This window comes from Hipposideros armiger, unplaced genomic scaffold (assembly GCF_001890085.2).
Source record: "Hipposideros armiger isolate ML-2016 unplaced genomic scaffold, ASM189008v1 scaffold_482, whole genome shotgun sequence".
In the NCBI taxonomy this organism is placed as follows: domain Eukaryota; kingdom Metazoa; phylum Chordata; class Mammalia; order Chiroptera; family Hipposideridae; genus Hipposideros; species Hipposideros armiger.
In genome coordinates this window covers 1,164,463-1,187,392 of record NW_017731832.1, presented here as the reverse complement: position 1 = coordinate 1,187,392, position 22,930 = coordinate 1,164,463, and the positions used below count along the sequence as shown (strand labels likewise).

The window sequence follows — 22,930 nt, the reverse complement described above, 5'->3', positions numbered from 1 at the left end:
AGAGCTCCACAGGCAGTAGCTGCAGCAGTGGCATTGCCCCAGGGAGCTGTAAATGTTTAACTAGAATTACTTTTTCCATGAGATCTTTCCACCTGATTTTAGGGAGAGATCATGGTGGGTCACTGGGCTGTTTTGAGACTGAACCACATCTTGGGGGAAGGTCACTCTTCTGTCCTCTACCCTCAACAACACAGAACTCCAATATTACTGCCTTTTCCCACCATTAGAGAGAGAGGTAGATGAAGGATGGGGACAAGCAGCTTTCATTTTCTTAACTTCCACTGGGGCCTGCTTGTGTAGGCCTAAGGTGGGGTCTGGATGGATTCTTAGCTTGGTGAGGTGGATCACTGACCTTGCAGTTTCCTCATGAACTGGTAGGAAACCAGGCCAGGCAGCTTCCACCCCTACCTCCCATTGTGAGGAGAGTCTCTTCTAAATCCCTTCCTTATCCAGTAAGCCTTTGTTGTTCTTAAGGCCCGACATACAAATTCAGAGTCCTAGTTTCCAGCATTTTTATTTGCTGTTACTAATTCTAGTGTGAGAACACCCCCTCCTCTTGCCCAACTGGGAGTGTGCCTTCTGGAAGCATCTGCACTTGGGTGGGATTGCTTAGTGGTTGACTCTTGGCTGGGAAGGTAGCAGGGATGAAGATGGTAGGCTGCAGAATTTACACCGACACACAGCAAAGTGTTCCCGTATGTTTGGCTCTTCCCTATAATGGAACAGCACTCTCCATGCCCCTCTGGACTTTTACTCCCTCAGTGCTGAGGTCTTCTTCCTTGCAGAGTTGTGTTGGTCACCTTCTGAGAGCACAAGCTCCAGGGTGGGCCCTGGTGTGGGGGAGACACATGGCTCCTGTTCTGAATTCACTGGAGGGAAAAGAAAAAGCACTGAAGAAACCTGCAGGGTGGTTAGGAGGGTGAAGCTGCAGCCAGTTACCATTCCCTGGGCTCGCCCTCCCTTGGGCCCGCCCTCACCATCCTGCCAACATCCCCGGCGAATGTCACCCCCTTGCTTGCCCGCTGCTCCTGGGAGCCGGTGCTGCTGCCACTCAGGGAGTTCCTTCGAATGATGCCTGGGTGCAGGATGGGGAGGGAGAGCACTGAGTGAGGGAAGGGGCCATGGGAAGAGGGGGGCTATTCCCCCCAAACCAAAGGCAGACCCCCAGGGCCTGGAAGAAAGCTGGATCACTAGGGAAGGGGACTTGGGAAAGATTGGAGCTGGGCGACTGCAGTCTCACCAGGGCCTGGGGGCTCAGAGCGCTGCAGACTATTGCGTCTGGAGGTGGGGAAACTGCCCTTGGAGAGGCGGCGCTGGCGGCTGGACAGCATAGCAGCCGGGGCCACGATACCGGGTGGAGGCTGCTTCCCAAGCCTGCTGTACAAGTCCTCAATTTCCTTTTTCTGTAGCGTCTGTAGTGCCTCCACCTCTGACAAGTGCCTAAGGATGCACCAGGAGCATGAGAGGGCTAGCCACATACTTTGCTCTCCCAAGTCCACCTCTTGTCCTCCATCCTCCCCAGACTCACTTCTGCCGAAGACTCTGCAGCTCAGCCCAGAATTCCTCATCCTCCCCACTGCTCTCTGATTCCTCACTGCTCAGACACAGGCTGCTGTAGGAGTAGTTCATCCACACTGGGCTGGGATGGCTCAGGGGTGGGGGACTGTCCCCCACTCGGGGTTCCTTCCCACTGTCCCCTTCCTCCTCAACTCCAGCCCCCAAGCCCTCGGCTGCACGGTCACTTTCAGCCAGCGCCTCCCTGGCCTCTGGCCCGCTTCCAGCACTATCCTCTGTGTCTGAGCTCTCTGAGGTCAGCCGAGGGGTTGGAGGCTTCAGGGAACCAGAGAGAGCTGGGGGTGTTGGTTGCAGGGGAAGAGGCTCAGCTGGTTCCTTGGATGAAGTCACTTGGAAACGCCCGACAAGCTGGGGCTTTCCCTCTGTAGAGACACAAGGATGGAGTCATGGAAGGAGGGGGAGAAATCAGTGGCAAGATATAAAGTAGACTGAGGATAATGGGCAGGGGAAGGTGAGTGATCAGAGGCCTCACCTTCAGAGATGGGCGCCAACCTGGCTTCACTCAGGAGTGGCCGAGCTGGATTTGCGGAGGTCTACAAAGTATGGGTCCGTGAGGAGATGATCCAGAATGGTGCCCCTCCCCGCTCCCCCATCATCCCTCTTGGTTTCCTACTCACCTCACTCTCTGTCTCAGCTGTCAAAGGTGAAGGCCTCTCCTGGCCACAAGGAGCAAGGAGGGGAGTGGGAGGGGGTAGGCTCGGTAAGGGACCAGGAGGGGCTGGAGGAGGCTGGGAAAGGAGCCCAGGTGAGGGGGACAACAGGGACTGGGCCACAGTCATCACAGCCAGTGAGAAGGCACTAGCCAAAGAGAGGAGTGGGGCTGCTGTGGTGGAGGGGAGGGGAGAAGCAGAGGAGCATGGAGGAAAGGAAGGAGGTGTAAGAGTGACCTGGGAACAACTGGGAGAGAAGGCAGATGGAGAACTGGGGGGGAGAGAACTCTGTGGAAACTGAGAGGATGGGATTGGAAACTGGGATGCACTGGGGGAGAATGGAAGTGGAGAGCTGGGGGGGTGTGAAGAGAGATTTGAGACCTGAGAAGAAATTGGGGAGAATGTGGAGGGACTGGGATGACATGGGGGAGAAGTGATGGGGAAGATGGGACTTGGGGAAACAGGGGTTCCAGGAGAAAATGGGTTTCCAGGAGACAAGGGGTTTCCAGAAGTTGGGGAGGTGGAGAAGCTCGCCCAACTGCTCTGCTCCAGGGAGGAACTGCTCTGGAGCTCTGCTGGGGAGGAGGGGGCTGTTGAGATTCCAGTCCTCCATTCCCTACGCCCTTCCCAGGAGCGACCCAAGGGTTGGGATGAGTAGGGACAGAAGTCAGTACATACCACTGGATGGGTTGGGGAAGGGGCCCGGGAGGGCAGGCAACGGTGCTGGCTCCTCCTGAGGGAGAGAAGGGAGCCCACAGTCACAGTGGGGAAGAGCCGAGCGTTAGATGGAAGGTTTCAGACTGGTGTTCTTAAGCTGGGACTCATGGACCTCTAGGAGTCCACAAGATAAATTTCAAGGAATTCCAAAGTGTATTTGCTGAAATTATTTAGAGATAAACGGGCATGATGTCTGCAACTCACTCAAATGGTTCAGAAACTAATACACTACAGTATAGAGAGGGGAAAGAGAAAAAGAGAAAGCTAACGTGGCAAAACACAATTGGCAAATCTAGGTAAAGAGTAGGAGTTCTTTGCACAATTCTTGCAACTTCTTTCTGTAAGTCTGAAATTATTTCAAAATAATGAGTTAAAAGAAAAGTATGCACTGGACACATTTTTCTAGAACAAGGGTCCATGGCTTTCATCAGATTCTCAAATGGGCTAAGAGCCACTGTTTTAGGTTCCCAGAGATGAAGGGGACTTAGATCCCAGTCGACTGGTCAGGCAGAGAGAGTAACGAAGCCTGGAGCACAGTCCATTCTCCCTGGGGTCTGACCTGGGGGCACATGGGGTCTTCAGCAGCCTCCACAGGGCCAGTATCTCTCTTCAACAGGGTCTCTACTCGCTGGATAATCTCCCGGATTCGGCTCAGGAACCCGGCTCGCTCCGAAGGCAGAATGAACTCGTTATACACCTGGCAAAGGTCAGCAGGAAGGGGAGGGAGGGCTCAGTGATCCCGCTCACCCCTCTCCCTCAGCTCAGATCTTTCAAACCCAGCCCTTCACATGACCTCTTCTGCCAACCACGAAAACAAGTAGTCAGTAAATACCTACTGTGGGCCAGGCACTGTGTGATGTAAGGAGAAATACAGCTTACAGGAAAGGAGCTAACATCCATAGGCTGCATGTATATACCAGAAGCTTTATATATTGTATCACATTTAACACCAACCACAGCTTTCTGGGGCCTGTATTCACAACCCCATTTTAGAATTAAGATTTTAAATTTAAAGATTTAAATTGAAATAGAATTAAGATTTTAAAAAGCCAGTGCTCAAAGAGGTTAAGTTCAGTCTGCTCGAGATCACAGGATTTGCACCCAGATCTGTCTAAAGCCAAAGCCTGAGTTCTTTCCACTGTTGCCTCATGCGTTTGGACACAATTCCCGATCTCTTAGGGCTTATAAAGTATAGCACACAGCCTGCCCCACCACATACACACACACATTCCCTCTCTCTCTCTCTCTCAAACACACACACACACACACACACACACACACACACACACACACACACACACAAAGCTATTAAATAAAAATAAGGCAATACAAAAAATCTTCAATTCTACAAACACTTATTGAGCACATACTATATGCCAGGCATTGTGCTAGGTATTGTGAGGAATACAGGGAAGCATAAGACAAGCTCCTGGTCCTGATGAAGCCCAAAATATAGTGGAAGAGACACATATATACAAAACTCAATATACTGCAAGTCAGCCCATGGTAGGTAAGGCATTTATGATTCAGGGATGGATAAAAATGCTATTCCAAGAGGCGGAAATGGAGCGTTGTTGTTTAATGGGTACAGAATTTCAGATTTGCAAGATGAAAAAGTTCTGGAGATCTGTTTCACAACAATGTGAATATACTTAATGCTCATGAACTGTACACTAAAAAATGGTTAAGATGGCAAATTTTATGTGTTTTTTAACTATGATTTTTAAAAATGCTGTTCCAGAGAGAGAGAGAGAGAGAGAGCAGGTCATACCAGCCCAAGGGAGCTGGGGGAGCTGGGATGGCGTCACAGAGCTGAACCTTGAAGGATGAGTAAGAAAAGCAACCCTTTATTGAAGACCTAACGTGTGTGGACACTTCTCATACATTATATCATATTACATCATTTCCTTTCTCATATGTATTATATCATGTCTCATAAATTACATATCAGAACATCTTTGCAAAACAAGTATTAAGTATTATCACCTGCATTTTACTGATGAGCAACCGAGGCTCAGAGAGGTTAAGAAACTTGCCCAAGTTCACTGAATTAGTAAATAACAGCTGAAATTTGAACTCAGGTCTTCCATGTAAGTCCACCCTTCCCTCTTCCATGCTGTTCATCAGGGAGAGAAGGGCAATGCAGGCAGAGAGAACAGCATGAGTAATAGCTCTGAGGCATGAAAAGACATCACCCATTCACAAAATAGCGCAGACTTACGTATAGCTGAGAGTGCTGTGAATTATAAAGGCCATGTTCCAGAATTTGGACCTTACTCTGTAACCACAAATAGCCACAAAAGATTTGGGGGCAAAAGCAACAAGATCAAATTTAAGAACCAGGAGAATTCTGTTGCAGAGGAGTGGAGGATGTCTGGTAAGGAGAGAAAGGAGGGCAGTGGGTCATGGGTTCAGGGAGCAGGGTCACTGTGGTTGTGTGGGATCTGAGGAGGCTTGAAAGCCCAGTACAGAAGGCTCTCAGGACGAGAGACCGCTGAGCAGATGGAGGCAGAAGCAGAAAGGTACCCAGCCTCTTCAGAAGACCATTCATAAACCAGTGTGGTTGGAGGAACGATTCTGGAAGGGTCAAGTGGCTTGACAGAAGGTGACAGGCTTGCACGCCAAGTGATATTTTGTCTTTGTCCTGGGCACAAGGTGAATGACATTATAAAGGAGAAGCTTTTCAGGAGACAGTTCCTGAAGCCTGAAGTGTCTCCCATTCCCTTTCCTCCTTCACCCCAGAGGCTGGCATCCACTGCCCTCACGCCACTGAAACTGGTCTTCCATAAAGACCTTCTCCTGACAAAAGCCAGCCTGACTTTGCCTTAGGCTTCACCCTATGTCACCTCCTTGAAACTCTCTCCTCACTCAGGTTTTACTAATATCTTTTGGAGCTGCTTCTACCTCTCAGGCTCCATCTCTGTGTCCTTCGATGACCCATCGCTCCTCCATTCCAGAACTGTGGGCAGCCACCGAGACACACTCTCAGGCTCTCTATGCCTCTGGTTTGGTAGGCCCATCTCCCTTCACTCTCAGTTCTGTACTGACAACTCTCTAGCCCTGCCTGACCCACATCCTGCTCCTATGGAGCATCTTATCTTGCCTGTCCTCTGTCCTTGAAGCTTATTATGACCTCTTAAAAAGCCTACTTTCATTTCCAACTTCCTCTCTTCTTTGATGGTCTACTCCCATTAGTTCCTATAAGCTACAAGTCGCCCTTGGTATCCCCTCTCCCTAATACCCTATCATAGCAACTCAGCAACCATTTATTGAGCATCTACTATGTGCATTTTACTGTCAATAAATTACTGGATTGCAGAGTAATTTATTTTCCTGAAATGACCCTCAGATTCACCTCTTTTCTTCCTCCCTCCCACCATAAACCATTCTCTCCAGTCCACACCTGGCTTCTTGTACCCACCTGCCAACTGGATTCCCGATCCCACAACCCTCTCACATCCCATGACAGATTGGTCTTCTTAAAACCTATTCTCACCATGTTACACTCCGCCTAACTCTCAAGACCATCTGTAATCCAGGACCACTCTACATGCCCAACCTCACTTCCAGAAGGGCTCCTACTGAACCCTTAATTCTAGTGGTCTCCTCAGGAAGCCCTCCCAGCGCCCTACTTCCATGCCTTCGCTTATTCAGTACCCCCACTAGATATGCTCCTTCCACCCTTCACTGTCATTCTTACCCATCTGTCAAGACCTTGCATAAGTCCTACTTCCTCCCCCCCACCCCCGCCCCCAGCCCTCCTTTACTTACAGCCACAGTGTCACACAGTGTCTAGCATATACTTCACTGTACTACTTGTGTATACCATATGTTACTTTCATATTTCTCCAGCTGAGGATCCAAACCTCACTGGATAAACAAATCTCCCCCCAAAACAAGGACAGAGATGTTTTCAGCATCACTGTGCTGACTGCCCATCAGTGCTTAAAAAAACCCTTGCTGTTAGATGAGGGGAGTTCAGCACCAGGGAACATCAGGAGGGAGACTCTTGTCCCAGACCCAAAGACTCTGTCCTCATCTCTCTCCCCCTCACCATGGCAGCTGCAATCTCTTCTGGGCTGTCCCCATCCAGATCAAATCGGAAGGTCACCATCTTGCTGTTGTGCGTCTGTAGCTGGCACTCAACCACTCTGTCATTCTGGTCTGAGACCTTCAGATTCAAATTCAGCAGAAGGGAGGAAGTCAAGCCCTCTGTCCTCATCATGTGTTCCCACCCCACTCCAATCATGTAATACTGGCCAGACTGGAATTGCAGAGAAGCAGACCCTGCTCCTAAAGTCTGGTATTAGAAACTGGACTGGCTGCCACTTGGGTATGCCACACACTGCTACTCCCCTTTTCTAGCTGACCTCCCCCATCCTCCTGACAGTTCCTGCCTGGCCCTGAAGGTTATTCCCCACATCCTGTGCTCCTTCCTTACACTAGTAACCCAAAGCCGGGATCGGGGTCTGCGCCGGAGGTTTCTCCCTGGGGGTCTCCTCATCCGTCCCATCACTTCACCAGAGTCACTAAGGCCTGATGCTGCATCTGAGACATAGCTGCAAAAGGGAAAGGAGATAGAAGGAGTGTCAGGGTGGACACTGGGACCCCAGAGCTCCATGTCTCATGCTAGCACCCCAACTCATACCAGAACTTACCTGTCTCCAGGGAAAAATTCACTGCCAGGGTCAGAACGTGGAATGGATAGGGCAAAAGCCTGAAATAGGATATGGGTTCATGAGATCAGGGGATGATAATTGTTGGGATACAGGGAGATGGTTTCAAGGATGCTGAGGTACTAGGGAGATGGAATTAAGGAAGATGAGGACCAGAGTGGTGGATTTCCAGGGACGCAGGGCCAGGTCATGGGGTCGGGTTTCACAAGGAGGGAGATAGGTCATTGGCTTGGAATGGCTGGGAGCCCCCCATATGACCCCCTCTCACCGAGGGCAGGCGGAGATGGGGCTCAGCGGGGCTGGATGGCACCCCTCTAGGGGGCTGAAGGGCAGGGTCTGAGACATCCAGGAAGCCGGAGGAGCTGAGGTAGCCATCAGTCTCGCAATCCGCTGGTGGGGGAGGGAGGGGATCAAAAATGGGGAAATAAAGGGGAGTGGTGGCAGAGTAGGGGGGCTACTTGAGCAAGAAAGGGCATGGCGTTTTCCAGGAGTTCCAGGGCTAGATGTGGAAGGTAGGGTAAGTGACAGTGCTGCTGGGTTGAACTTCTGGGTGGGGGGCAAAGGCCAAGGGTTCTGGGACCTAGGTCCCAAGGTCAGAGGTAACTTACAGGTGGTAGATGAGTAGCTGGCATGGCGGAAGAGGAAGGACTGGTGCTGGTCTGCCTCTGGTTCCTCGGGCTCAGGGGGGAAAGCTCTGGGGAGACCAGGAGCCATGGGGACAGTTGCTGGTGGGGGTTCTGGCGCAGAGGGGAGAGCCTCCAACTCCCTAGCTTTGCGCAGTTTCTCACGCTTTCGCTGGATAGCCGCCACCCGTTCACGCACTGCACGGGCCACTGGCTGGTAATCAGCTTCACAGACTAAACCCAGGGCCACCTAGAGTTGGGAGAGTGAGGAACGCAGTTTGGGACCCCCCTCAAAGACCCATCAGAACACTTTCTTGAGGCATCCAGGATATGGGAGGAAGGGAACCAACATTTATCAGTTACCTCCTATACCCATTAACTGGCAACTCCTTACATCATCATCATTAATTCCTCCAAATAACCTCCTGACGTAGGTCTTATCCACCCCATTTTAGAAATAAGGGACCAGTTTATGGTTATACAGTAAATCTGTTGCTCTCAGTTGAGGAAAGGGGGGACATTTGGCAATATTTGGAGACTTTTTAGTTGTCATAACTGGGGAGCAGGTACTACTAGAGCCAATGAGTAGAAGTGAGGGATTCTTCTCAACATCCTAAATGCCCAGGACAGCCCCCCAAACAAAAATGTCAGCAGTGTCAAGGTCAAGAATTCCTGTAAGTCATGGGCCAGAATTTGATCTCAGGTCAGTGCTATGGAGACCTGCTGTTGTTGCCACATTTCAAATACTTTCTCAGTTTCTTGACCCAGACTCACCATAGACGATCCCCACCCTTTCAACTGCCATCTTTCTATTGAGAATTTCACATTCTCTCCCTTCCCCTTCAGGCCTTCCTAAACCAGCCCACAAGCTTCTGCCCCCACATCTTCTACCTCCCATGTATACCTCTCCTGGTCTACCAGCTTCCACGCATCATCTCCTTATTCATTTGAATGACAAGTTTTGCTGGGTGTGTAAAGGAGGTGGGGCAGGGTGATCTGACTTAAAAGGCTGAACAACCTGAGTTTACATCCAGCTCTGCCTCTTACTTGCTTGGCACCTTGCACAAGATATTCAACCTCTCTGAGCTTTCCTTCCCTCATCAATAAATCAGGACAAAATCATTCCATGCAGGGTTGGTAACAACAATCAAATGCATGTGAAAGTGCTCTAAGCCATGTACACATGAGAGCTATTAATGACCACCTACCATGTGCCAAGCACTGTCAGAGATAGGAAAATCAATAAAACACAGTCTCTGCCCTCAAGATGTTTACAGTCTAGGAGAGAACAGAAATGTATCCTGGTAGAAAACAAGACCCATGGTGGTGGGCCCTGTATCTGAGGACCGGCGGAAGTGAAAAGCACCATTTAATTTTGACTCTAGAGGGATAGGCTTCCAGAAATTGACGGTTCTGAGCATGGCGGAAGAGAAAAAGAACATCGTGAGGGTGTGGGACGGAAAAAAAAGAAATAGGTTATTAAACTGGAGAAAAGGTCATTCCAGAACATCGGATCGGCAGGCAGTAAAGTGGGAGGTTTGCGGACCGAGGGTCTGTTCTGGAAAAGGAAATCTTCAACGTGTTGAACACAGAATGTACCTGCAAGTGTGTTAGAGGAAGGAGCAGGGAGACACTGGCAGTAGGTGCCACAGAAGAGTAGATTGGGCCCTTTCCCATCAACCCCTTGCGCCCCTCACACGCCCATCCGCAGGGCAATCTGTCCTCCACTCACCATCTCCTGCGCCACCTCCTCAGCTGCGTCCCGGCCCAGCTGGAACAGAAACTCAATGGCCTGGTTGTCCCGTGGGCGTCCCCCGCGCCGCGCGTCCTCCATGCGCAGCCAGAGCTTGAGGTCCGGCTTCTCACCGTCGTCCTCCTCCGCCAGCTCCACGTGCACGCCGCGCTCCTCGCGGAAGAAGGCGTGAGCCAGAAGGTCCTGGATGGTGAACCTGAAGGCATGCAGCGTTTAGCCGAAACCAGCCGCCATCTGTCCCCACAATCTACCACCCCCATTCTGCCCCCTCCCCCACCTCTCGTTCTTATCCGTGCGGATGCAGCCTTCAATGATCTCCTTCACCTCGGGCATCTTCACCTTGTAGAAGCTGTTCGGCTTTATGCCCTGGGGGAAAGGGTTACATGAGCCTCCAGCTCTCTGCGCCCCACCTCTCGGGTTGACAAGTCCCCCCCCACACACACACACACACACACTCGCCAGAGGCAGCAACACGTGCAGTCACAAGCGACTGTTACTGGGAGATTTGATTTCAAATCCGAGACCCCCCACATATCAACAGTGTGATCTTGAACGAGTCTGCCTCTGAGCCAGTTTTCTCATTTGTAAAATGCTGGGCAGAATATTTGCCCTGCTCACCCCGCGGGGGTGGGGTGGGGTGGGGGCAACTGGAAGGATTGGCTGAGGGGTTAGAAGTGAAATCGTTTGTAAACTCTAGGGAGCGCCACATCATTATTCTAAATAGCTTGTACTGGAGGGGGTTGTGTGTGCACCCAATATCCTTCCGTGTAAACCAGAGCATCTTTGTGTCTAGCCTGTTTTCATTAAGGGAAAGGGCATTGACCACGGGCTGTTTGGGAAAGGAAAATGGGAGGGGACCTGGAATTCCCAATGCTCCCCGCCTCCTCTCACCGAGGTGACCTTGCGGTAGATTTGTGCGGCATTCTGGCACTCGGAGTAAGGGTACTCGGAGGTAGCCATCTCCAGCATGCACATGCCAAACGCGTACACGTCCACAGCTTCATCATATTTTTCCTCGTACATCTCCGGGGCCATGAACTCCGGGGTCCCTGTAGGATCCAGAACTGGCATCAGGCTGCCGAGCCTCCCTTCTGGCTTCGTGTTCCTCCCCCGCCCCCTTGGGCATACCATAGGCATTAGGCTGCCGCGATTTCTGGAGTACAACTGACCGATCCTTCCCAACCGCGGTATGGGGGAGAGGGGATGCCATAGGTCTCCTCATATTCCCCATGATCTTCTAACTCCGTGGATCTCTAAGGATCCTGCTGGGGGGAGGGGGGCCCCAGGCTCTCTTCTGACGTGGGGGAGGTAGGAATGGCAAGGACCCTTCTGGAGGGACGCACCAATGACGCTCTTGGCAAAGGATGCCCGCTTGAGCGTGGCCAGGCCCAGGTCCCCGATCTTGACAGAGCCCGTAGGGCCCGTGATAAAGACGTTGTCGCACTTGAGATCTCGGTGCAGGATGGGGGGTACCCGGGAGTGTAGGAAATGAAGCCCCCGCAGGATTTGGCGGCTCCAGCGCTGAAGGACTCGGGGCTTCATCTCGCGGAACCGCCTCAGGTATCTGGGGGAAGGCGCATAGACAGCGTCACGGTACGGGAGGGAGCGCCCATTGGGAAGTTACCCCTAGCCCCACACGACTGCCGCCTACGCGCCTTCTGCCAGCATTCATCTAACCCTAGGTACACGCCAGGATCCAGAAAGAAACTAAGTCGGGAGGTAGGTAGACATGAGGTTATAGGGCTGAGGTCAAGGTGCTGTGGAAGCTCCGGAAGGGATGACTAACTGCCTGGGGGGCGTGGAGGAGGGCTCCACAGAGGAAATAACTTTTGTGTTGCGTTGGGAAGGATGAGGAGGAGTTCAAGGGTGAAAAGGGAAAGTGATGGAGACTTTCCAGGGAGAGGGGACACCACGCTGCTCAAAAGCACAGAGACAGCAAGCCACAGGGCAGGATGGGAGGAGATGCCGGGAACTTGGTTCATCTAGAATGTAGGCTGAAGATTAGACTGGATCCTGAAAAAGACTGTGAGCAGTTTAGCAAGTGTGGACTTTATCCTGAGGGCCATAGGAAATCTTGAAGGGTTTTTAAGAAAGAGTGATAAGGTCAGTTTTGCGATGGAGAGAGATACCCCCAGGTTGCAGGAAGATAGTATAGCTTAGAGAGGAGGGCGGGCAGGCCCTCTGGGGGCGGGCAGGCTGCAGGGCTCCGGACCTGTGAGGTGGCAGCGAGGTGGGGGTATAGGTGGGGCAGTGTAAGCTGAGTGGGGAGATACAAGGAGGGACTTGGAGACAGACTGATAGCGGAAAGGGGCTGCACAGAGTGGAGAGAGAGGAGGCATCTGGGGAGATGCCTAAGTTTTGACTGGAGTGCTAAATGGACCCTGCCATTCACCAAGGCAGGGACACAGGAGGAGTGGGTGAGAGATAGTAAGCCTGGTGTTGGACCTGTGTAGAGTTTGAGGAGCCTGGAAGAAGTTCCAGAAGCAGTGGGAACTCCTACCACCAGCCCTCCCACCAACCACCACCACCAGGCGCAGAGCTCACGTCTTGAGCGTGCCCGAGGTCATGAGTTCGGTGACCAGCACGATGCAAACCTGGCCCCTCAGCACCGACTTCCACGAGTCATAGAAGCGAACGATGTTGGGGTGCTGCAGCCCCTTGAGCATCTCCACCTCCTCCGAGAATCGCTGCCGCTCGGCTCGAGACAGTTTCCGAGTCTGTGAGGTGGAGGATAGGGGTCAAGGTCTGTCAGGCCCAGGACCCCCACGGAAAGGAGTCTTGGGCACAGGGGGCGGGGCTGGGAGAGGTGAGGGTGGAAGCTCTCGGTTGGGGCTGGGTGGGTGGGGTCACTCGCCCAACCCGCTGTAGTCCCTGAATTCCAGGTCCGCCCCCTTCAGGCTGCTCCAAGGACACGCCCATCCCAGGCCTAGGGCCGCCCCCTAGACCCCCCTCTGGACACAAGTTTCTTTATGCAGCCCGGTCCAGGAGCCCTGCTCAATAGCGCCTTTGTGGCCGCCCCGGCCGACCATGGGGCGGGAGGGGGCGCCCGGGGACTGGCAACAGGCAGGCAGCAGGCAGGCAGCGGGCGGGCGGACGGCGGGCAGAGAACTGGGGCCGGCAAGGGGTTGGCCCCAGAAACTGAGAACTGCTAGAACCAGACAGGAGGCGGGAGGGCTGCAAAGGGAGGTACAGAGAAAGAGAGGAAGGATCAAGGGGCAGACGCCAGGAGCCCGCCCCCTGCCCCATGGCTGTCCCGCCCCTGTCTCATCTCCCTCCTTTACCCCCCTCCTCCCAGTTTGGCTGTCACTCCTTGCCTGGCCTAGAGCCTGGGCTCAGCACTGGCAGGAGCAAGGGGCAAGCCCAGTGCCAGGGCTCCAGGGGAGGACCCTTCCCCCAGGCTCTGTCCCGTAGTCTGAATACGTAGCTGCTGGCTTAGGCTTAACTGGGTTCTCCCCCATGGGAGGAAGGCCCTCGGAACTAATATCCCCCTAAAGCCCAAGGGGCTCTGTGCCTTTGGGTCTGAGAAGAGAGAGCCCAGGTAGGCAGTGGGATGAGCAGCAGAACTGGACTCAGACCAGGGCTGGAGCTCCCTGACTCCTCCTCCCCGAACTGTGGAGAAGTCCAGAATTCTGACTGCTCCAGAAGGGGCCCGGGAGGGCCTCATCCTGCCCTAACAGCTCCAAATCTTTGGGAAGTGGAGAGGATCCTGCCCCACCTCCTAGCCTCCATCATCCCAGCCCTCTGCAAAGATCCAGGTTGAGGGCGCAGGAGACCCAGGATTACGTTGAGGGTCTTGGGACTTAGGGAAAGGGAGAGACCACTGAAGGAAAGTGGTGAGGCCAGCCATCCCTCAGACCTGAACTGGCTCCAGACCCAATTTCCCATCCTACTTGGCACCTCTCAGGGTTGAGTATGGTATCTTTAAAGTGACAACGTCCAAACCCATAGGGGAGCCACCACACCTGCCTTAGTTTCTCTTAATGCAGCCCAGGGTCAGCCAGATTCATGGATCATCAGAACAAGTGGGGGCAGGAGTATCTGGACATTTGACTGGAAAAATACCACCCTCCCTTGTTGCTGTCCCCTGGGTCTCCCATCCCAAGACATCCAAAGGGTCCCATCTCAAAGTGCCACTGAGGGGGCGCCCAGCCGCACCTGCAGCTCACACCAAGCCACCTCCACCGTGGTATCGGTGTCCAGCCCTCGATAAACCGTCTTGAACGAGCCACGTCCAATCTCGATGTCAAATTTGAGGTATCGGCCGTCCGGGGACGTTGCCACAGCCTGGGTCTCCGTGTCCTCCTTTTCCTCCTGCTCCCGCCGCCGCTCCTGGGCTGCGGCTTCAGGGACCCTCGGTGGTTCCCGGGACCCCGAGCCTCCTGCGGAGCACGTGAGCTCCGGACGTGCAGCGTCTGCAGCCTTCACCGGGACTCCCCCAGTCCACGTGCCCTCGGGGGGCTCTTTGGAGCTAGGCGGTGAGCTGCCGGCGGGGACGGAACCAGCCGAGTCCAGAGGATCAGGGGGCTCCGGAACGGGTGAGGCTGGCTGGGACCAAGAGCTCAGCAGCCCCAAGTCGACTGAGCTGCGGCGGCTGAGACGGGAAGAGCGCGGCCGGGGCTCAGCCTTCCCGGAGAAGCGTCGCGCCCGGCGAGGAAGGGGCCCGAGGCGGGGCGGCCCCGCGGCGGCGAGGGCCGCAGGGCCAGGTCGGCCTCCGCCTGGGACATAGGGACGGCGGTCTCTGGGGCCGGGGGTGCCAGCATAAGGAAGGGCAGGGCGCCGCAGGGCAGTAAGCCGGGCGGCTGGAGAGGAGGCGGCCTGACAGGCGGACTGGCTGGCTGCGCAGCACTCCGGGTGAGCTACTGGGGCCCCAGCCCCCCACTCGCCCGCCCGGGAGCCCTACCCACGGCCCCGCCCCCAGCCGAGCTCCCGCCTCCACCCCCCAGGGCCGCCCCCTCGGAACCCTGAGCCGTGTAGATCCCGGTGCGCAGCCCACCTCAGCCGTTGCCCCGCCCCCGGCCGCTACCCCTCCCCTCCCCCGCTTCCCTGCGCACCCGCCTCCAGGCTCATTCCGGAGTCGGGTGCGAGGCCGTGGTGTGTCCTGGCGCATGAAGAGTGCGCAAACCTGTTTGGGGGGGGGGGGCCGATGCTGGACAGGGAGAGGAAACGTGACCTTGGCTTCCCGGCCCCAGAAAGGGGGGGTGGCTACCACCTGCCTGCACGCCCCAGATAAGGTAGCCCCACCCCTTCTAGTCGTCCAGTGTAGCCCCAGTCCAACAATAGAAGTCAATGGGAAGGTCTGGTTTTCTCCGACGCCACCATCCCTCCGGACTGCCCAGGGATGGGTTTGTGCACCCCAAGACAAGCCCCACCCCAGAACCAAGGACCCGGTCACCCACCCCTTCCACCTCCCTACCTTGACCGCAGCCCGGCCCTGGTTAGAGTGGCTGTTTTTGCTATGTGGGCTCTCCCTTCCTCCCCCTTCTGTTTGCCCAAGTTTCCAATAAACCAAAGTCCGTATCCGGTTTACTCCCCCTCAGCTCCCCCAGGCCTCCACTACCTCACCCAGACCAGATGGATGGAGGGAGGGGCTTCAGAGAAGTTCAGGACTTTCATGGGGGAGGTGAAGTAAGGGGAAGCCATTAAGTTACTCCAATTCAGACACAGAAAGCAGTCTGTCCCCAAGCTGTGTTCCATCAGCACTCCCCCACAGAGGCCACCCAGCAGATGTAAAACCACAGGCTCACTGGAGCCCGCCAGCACTGGAGGACCTTTTCATTTACAAAGGCCATAGGCGTTCTCTCCCCTCTCCTAAGTTAGGATTCACTCGGGGTAACATTTCACAGCCCTCCCCATGCCCATTCCAGTAGTAACATCAGAGCAGGCAGTGGGATTGAGTTTTTTAATATTATAAATCAGTGTCCGGCCCCGCCTCTCACTGTCAGGCCTTTTCCTGGGCCTCCTATCTTCATATTGCCTGGAAGGCTGCCTGCAGCCAGGGCTTCCACCATCCCCTAGGAAGGATCCAGCACCAGCCTGAGAGGGGAGGCAACAGCAGCTAAGGGGGTGGGAGAGGTAAGAGACAGAAGCTTGTGCAGGTGTGTGTGTATTTATGTACACGCATGTGAAGTGTCAGGTTTACAGACCCTAGCTCAGGGACAACCTAGGACCAGGGAGAGGTGGGGCAAGGAGAAACACATCTTTTCTCCTTGGCACCTCACCCTCCCCTATCCCAGGGACAGACACAGGGGGTAAGTGGGAAACCCATCCCTGGGCTGCAGCCCTTTTGAGTCTGGTGGAGTCACAGATCCAGTCTGTAGGGACACTGGGTCTGTCTCCTGAAAGCCCTGGAAGGGTGGGAGGTAAGAAGTACAGGGAGACAGGTCTCTGCTAGAAGAACTTGACACCTCGGCCATCGCTGATGGTGATGATTTCCGCCTTGTGCTCCTGCTGTAGGGCCTGCAGAGCCCGCAGTAGGGTCGCCTCATCCAGCCCATGGAACTCTGGACAGGGAGACATGGGCAGTCGGACACTCAGCTCCCTGGGGCTCAAGGCCTCTGAGGAGAGCAGTCTCGCTGGAAGCTGAGACCTTATGAGGCCAGGATATACATGTGCCATCCATACTGCTGCAGCTCTCACCCACCCTTCCTGGGTGCTCCTTAGGTGTAATGGGTGGAAGAAAGCCTTAGCATAAAATAAGCGTCCCTGCTTATTTCCCCCTTCTTGGTTCTTCTGTCAGACTTAACCCCCACATGCCATCCTCCCATTCGTATCTGATGCACAAGAGTGAAACCATTTGCTAGGGAGACACAAAGAGGGAGCCTTGACCATCAAGCCTAGAGAGGTCAAGGCCCTTGTCACTGGAGACTGACCCAAATTGCACATCTGGACCCATCAGGAAGACCTGTCCTAACACAAAGAAGTATAGCCATACCTCTGGCATGAAAAGTCCAGCACAGATATCTGTCCTTTCCTAGTCAAAAGGAACAAAGCTGGGAGCCAAGGGCCAGCTAAGTATATGGAGATATGGCACGATACTGCAGGGAGATGTGAGAGGCAGGAGGCAAGCCCTAACAGGCTTGTACACCTCACCCCTTGCAGGGCCCAGCTCTTGAGTCAGGAAGCTTGCTTTCTAAGGAAGCCTCCAGCTTTGCCCAGCCTGGGTGGTGGGCTGGGCAAGGCTGCAGCACTGAAGTCATAGGTGATGGTGGGAGTAGCAAGCAGAGGCCTGCAGGGCAGGTGGAAGAGCCAACAGCTATAAACTCTGTTGGGGCAACCAGGGTCTGGCAGGAAGGGAAGGCACCCCGTTTTCCCCAGCTAAGTTAAGATTGGAACTTTTGGTGATCCTGGGGATCAGAATATAGTAAAAAATAAAACAGCTAAGAAAGTATTTACCCTACGTAAAAATCAAAAAGTATACAAATCCTTGCCTGGCCACAAAACAAAGTATTTAAAAGGGCTGCAATCCTTTCAGCTAACGCCCACAACTCTTGAGCCCTCTATAAGAATAAGGGTGAAAGAAAGCCTGAGTCAGCAAAGAATGAGATTTCAGGCTTAATCTCCTGCTCTGGTTCTTCATTCGGCATCTACACCAGTAATTAACTTTTTGTGGGTCACAGGTGCCCTTGAGAATCTGATAATATGTACTCTATCCCTCAAAAAATACATACACACCTCCATAAATAAAATTTGGGGGGTTTTTGTATGTGAATTCAGGTGGTTTATGGAAATACTGGACATGGGTTAAGAAACCCTTGTTTTATGTTGTATTTGGAATTCAGAGGCAGAAAAATTGAAAGTCTGAATGTCAATTAAGCAAGGAAAGAGGATTCAGATGACAAAACTGGAGGGGGAGAGGGAGAAGGGAAAGGCATTACCTTCATCCTCTGTGTCTTCACCATTGGTCAGCTCATACAGGGTGAACACGGAGTTGTTCTGGCCACTCCTGGAAACCTACAGACATGGAAAATGAGGATTGAATAAGGACCAGGAATCTCCTGGGAGAAGGAAAACTCACCAGCTCCCGCCCTCTGACCCAGGAATGGTACCTATTCCCAAACCAGGGCTCACTGTCACCTCTGCAGAGTAATGGCTAAAACCCACAAACCCTACAGGTACTATATTTATATGTGTAAACACACATTCGGAACCACTAAACCACAGGCCTCCACATGGTTGCAGAGTGACCTGTCATTCTGGTTGTTTGCCTGTTCAAGAATGGGTGGTATGTGTTTGTTATATTTGGGTTGTTGATGCTTCTTCCCCTCCTCTCACTTGGGAATGTTTAGAGCTGGTGGTGGCTGGGAATTTGGGGGACACAGTTTGTCCCCACACCCACAATGGTTCAGAAAGTCACATTTATATTGTGGACAGCCCCATAAGGGTGCGGTGGGGGAGGGGCCTCATGGTTTTTTTTTCCCCTTCCTTTCCCCATTTATCTTCTGTGGCCAGAGTCTCCAGCCAACAATAGTACTCGTGGTTCCCAGTAGTGCATTCTCCAAACATGGCCTCATGTAGCCTCTGGCCTCCAACAGGCAAAGAAAGGGAAGTTCTGTGCAGACAGGGAAATTGAGTCACTGAAAGAATCTTGCCTGGAAGACCTACACTTCTTTCTGCCCCCTCCCACTTTGCTCAGTCTGGATCTGGGAACACAAGGTATCTGCTGAGCAGATACACTTCTCCTTTGCCATGCATGGATCATTGCAGCAGAATAGTCTCACCCACTGATAGATGAGTTTCCCCCATTCTTCTGGTCTCCGCCACATGATCAGGAAACTAGACTTGTTCTTATCCAACCACTCGAGGTTCCCTGCAAAATAGACACTTATGAAAGCATCATGCTCTAACAAGGGACAAAAAGGCAAAACCAAGTAAACAGAGTGGAAGAGACTCAGCTTTCAGAGAGAGAAATTCAAATTTTGTTTTGCTATCTGCAAGGCACCCAGTCTCCTACATCTCTTCAGGTCTTATAGCACAGATGGAGAGATTTCAACTTTGTATACCAATGGGGGGAAAGGGCACAGGAATTGGGCTCTCTACTATACGAGCACTCTGGGCTCTAAGCCAGGTGAGAGAAAACAATTGTTAAAAGACTTGTGTTAATCTGCCCTCAGGAAAATCCAACTAGGCAGAAAAATAAGGAATCTGGGGGAACTGAACCCACCTTTCTTCCTCAGTTCCTCTAATACAATCTGGATTGATTCTACAGGGAGCTTCCCTGGTTTAAGGTTAAGGGAAAGGCATTCATGAAATGAATTGGGTGAGATAAAAATTCTCAGAGCCAGTCTCATGCTAAGACCCACCTGCCCCCTTCCTCTCCCTACTACACACATATATGTGCAATTCCCCGACAGGCTACAAATTGGCATTTCCTGGTAATTGGGGGGTAGAAGTTAGAAAGAAACTATTCCAATTTTTAAAAGGTGCTTTACAAAATAAAAGGTACTATCATCCCCCCCCCTTCCATTAGCCTTTCTGCACAGATATTTTAGGTATGAACCAGGCAACAAAAACAAATGACCCTTACTTCCTGGGAGGAGAGTAGGTGGAGAAAATTACTAAAGGTCGTACTGAATTTGAGCCTCACAAAGACAAGGACAGATGACTGAAGTCTAACGGTGTCAGGTTGAAAAGCTTGGGACTCTCGGCTTCAGGACAGTTTTTAGGATCTGCATGACACCTGGGTACCCACCACTGCCTAGAACAAGAGGGTTTGGTGCAGCATGTGGGATGGGGGCGGCGGGGAGGGAGGTAAAATGAATGCCAGCTACACATACTTGGTCTTTCCCAAGGCCAGTTTGGGTGGGAACCTGACTACTGTGGGTGAGGGGGTGGGGTGGCGTGTGAAGTCTGGGCATGTGGGAAAGTGTGGAAGCGCTTGTGTGTGGGCTGTGGAAGAGCCTGAGGGAGGATACGCTGTAGCTTCACGTTGTTGAAGAGCGGGCTCTCCTGAGCTTCCATCACCGTCATGCTGGACTGTTTGTGCAGGCGGCAGAAGGACAGGACCAGCGAGCACCAGGCGGCCAGCTGCTTCTGCCGAGTGTCCACGTTCGGCTGTAACCTGCCGGGTGAAGGGAGTGGGTTGCAGAATTAGAGGGAGTGAGAGGGTGAGAGGCAGCACTTGCCGGAGGCGCGTTTGGGGGAGAAAATGAGGGGCGGCTAGAGTGGTGGCATCCAGGTCCTTTCTCCCCCTCCCCATGTGAAATATCAGGGCTGAGCCTGGGGTCCGAGGGAGGGGAGGGAGGCACAGCGGGGCTTCTCGGGGTCTGAGCCTCACGTAAAGAAGGGCGGGAAGCGATACTGCCACGGCCACTCGAAACTCATCGCCATCGTAGTAGCCCAGGAAACCCGGAACCTCCCGGCAAGGGACTTCCGGTCTCTTCTTCGGCAAGTCCGGGCAGAAAGCACAGCAGAAACGTTCCGGAGCTTTCTCGGGAGAGGGGTGGGTTTACGGGAGGGATCTTTCTCTTCAGCTAGTCCCTTGCCATTACCCTAAAAAGCCTCACCGTTTAGAGCAGAAAGGGCCCTGAGAAGTCTTCTGATTCAACCCCGGATAAGGGCAGTGACTTCCCCAAAGCGCCACAGTTTGTTAGTAGAACTGCAGGTACAATCCTAGGTCTCCAGACCCCAACCTAGGCTTGTGTTCATTGTGCTAACTTTAAAAAAAAATATTAACATTTGTGTCAATTGCGATTTAAATTAAAACGACTCACAACTCCCCAATTTCCTCAATTCCTATGTCCTTTCACTCCACCATTCCTCAGTTTCCTGCAGCACCTGTGGGAGCACATGTGTAGCTTTTATTGCGGGGAAGCAGCTCTGCTTCCATGATTCGGAGTTGCCATATTTGACCACAGCCCTCTACCTTTCACCTCTCCCATTTCCTCACTTCCCTAGTCTCAAGTCCCAGACATTTTGCTCTGTATGACTCCTTACCCAGCCTAGACTGTTCAGTTCTGTCCCCATTGCCTATCCACCAGCTGGTCAGTTCCCAAACCAGGGTTGTGGCTCCCTGACTCCACCCCCTCCCCCGCTTCTCTTTCATTTCTTGGCAGGGGAGTATTACTGTAAAAAACAAAAAAAAAATCATCAGAACATGCTGACTGAGCTCCAGATTCCCTGACTAATCTCACTGTTGGGCTCTCAGTGCAGCCCAGTGACCCTTTGTCTTTTATTGATTCCCTGTCACATCCCTCAAGGTAACTCTTGAGTTGTAATGACTATGTATGGTGTCAGGTGGGTACTACATCTATGGGGTGATAGATGCGAGGGGGGTTGGGGGCAGGGTAAAAAAAGTGAAGGGATTAAGAAATACAAATTGGTAGTTACAAAATAGTCATGGGGATGTAAAGTAAAGCATAGGGAATATAATCAATAATATGGTAATAACTATGTATCGTGTCAGGTGGGTACTAGTCAGGGGGATCACTTCCTAAATTATATAAACGACTAACCACTATGCTGTACACCTGAAGCTAATATAAAATAATATTGAATGTCAACTCGAAAAATTAAAAAGGGGGAGGAAGATAAAGAACAAGAGGTTCAAATTTCTAGATATAAGACAAATTAGTCTTGGGGATGTGATATACAGCATAGAAATATAGTCAATTATATTGGGATAGCATGGTACAGTGCCAGATGGTTGCTGGACTTATGATGATCACTTCTTCAGCATAGGGAATATAACCAATAATGTGGTAATAACTCTGTATAGTGCCAGGTGGGTGTTGTTGAATAACATGATGTACACCTGAAACTAATATAATATTGTATGTTAGTTATATTTTCATTAAAAATCTCAAAAAAATTTAAAAAGGTAACTTCAAACTTTTCTATACTCATCAAGCCATTCCCCATTCTCCCTCCACTCCCCAGAGTGCCTTTCCCTTCTATTTTATGAGGTTGAGGCTATGCATATGAACCTCTTAATCTATGAACCTCTCCATCTGTCACCACACTTGATTCATCCCTCAAAAATTCCTCTCTACTTTTACTCCTTCCTTTTGGACTCAGAGGAAGAAGTAGAACTCTTCCTTTACAAGGCCAACCCTTCGGCATATCTTCTTGTGTCTCCTTTCCAGCTTCCTCCAGGACTTCTCCGTGTATCATCTTCCCTCTTTCTCTTTCCCCTGCCTTCTCTCCCCCAGTCTACAAACATGCTGAGGTTATCCCTATTTGAAAATATGTAGTTTCCTTAACTTTGCCACCCTCTCAATTTCCTGTCTGATCTCTAACATCTCCCCCACCCAAGTCCAACCTTTACTTTGCACAGTTCCTGGTCCACAGAAGTGCCTAACAAATATTTGTTGAATAAATGAAAGGGCCATTCAGTTCATAATGTTCTCTCAAAGGGTACCATCTCCTTTGGTTCCATGGCACTGCTTTATCCTTGCTCTGCTGCCATTTCTGCTCTATCCCTTTGTCTCCTTTTTGCCTTGTTCTTTTTTTTTTAAGATTTTTTTATTGGGGAATTGGGGGGATGGGAACAGTGCTGGGGAATTGGGGGAAGGGGAACAGACAAGTTGCTGTCCTTTTGTTCTTCAGTCTAGTTGTGGAGGACGTTGCTTCACTGGCCCAAGTTGGCACCATCATTGCGCTCTTCCCGGGAGAGGCACATCAGTCGCCGGCTTCTGGACGGCCGCTCACTGCGGCTGCTGGCCGCTCACGTTGGCTGCTGGCTACATACGGTAGCCCATGGCAACCCAGTGCCACAGGGGCTGCAGCCTACGCCGTTGCCGGTGACTCACAGCAGCCCAGCCCCAGATCGAGCTGTTGTTCAGCATCTTAGCTGTGGAGGGCAGTGTCACTGGCCCTCACATGTGGGATCCGAACCAGGGTCCTCTGGCGTCCCAAGCCAGTTCTTAACCATCGCGCCACTCGGCCGGCCCTTGCCTTGTTCTTTAGATGTGGGTATTTCCTAAGAACATAACCTCAGCC

At 52.4% G+C, this 22,930-nt stretch overlaps 2 protein-coding genes across 2 annotated transcripts; both read right to left on the bottom strand.

Annotated features, from left to right (window-relative positions):
• Positions 1–776: 776 nt before the first annotated feature.
• On the bottom strand, positions 777–14,849 carry WNK4 (WNK lysine deficient protein kinase 4). The gene is given in 20 exon segments (XM_019666973.1): positions 777–869; positions 978–1,075; positions 1,241–1,440; positions 1,529–1,937; positions 2,048–2,108; positions 2,193–2,800; positions 2,904–2,958; positions 3,502–3,639; positions 6,997–7,113; positions 7,384–7,501; positions 7,601–7,659; positions 7,887–8,008; positions 8,227–8,491; positions 9,974–10,190; positions 10,272–10,360; positions 10,886–11,043; positions 11,338–11,558; positions 12,539–12,711; positions 14,150–14,673; positions 14,676–14,849. Coding segments are annotated over 20 exon segments (3,714 nt in total). The 5' UTR covers positions 14,755–14,849; the 3' UTR covers positions 777–866.
• Positions 14,850–15,879: 1,030 nt separating this feature from the next.
• On the bottom strand, positions 15,880–20,419 carry VPS25 (vacuolar protein sorting 25 homolog). Its single transcript, XM_019666986.1, has 6 exons — positions 20,268–20,419; positions 19,906–20,051; positions 19,155–19,208; positions 18,712–18,800; positions 17,869–17,944; positions 15,880–16,494 (listed from the first exon to the last, which is right to left on the bottom strand). Exons 1-6 carry the CDS (start codon positions 20,318–20,320, stop codon positions 16,382–16,384), a joined length of 531 nt encoding a protein of 176 aa, XP_019522531.1. The 5' UTR covers positions 20,321–20,419; the 3' UTR covers positions 15,880–16,381.
• Positions 20,420–22,930: the final 2,511 nt, after the last annotated feature.

Coding starts and splice junctions, on each gene's coding strand:
- VPS25 (XM_019666986.1), bottom strand. CDS start 20,320: ATGGCGATGAGTTTCGAGTGGCCGTGGCAGTATCGCTTCCCGCCCTTC. Junction 19,209..19,905: donor CAACAACGTGAAGCTACAGC/GTATCCTCCCTC, acceptor ACCTTAAACCAG/GGAAGCTCCCTGTAGAATCA. Junction 16,495..17,868: donor TGAAGACACAGAGGATGAAG/GTAATGCCTTTC, acceptor CTCCCTGTCCAG/AGTTCCATGGGCTGGATGAG.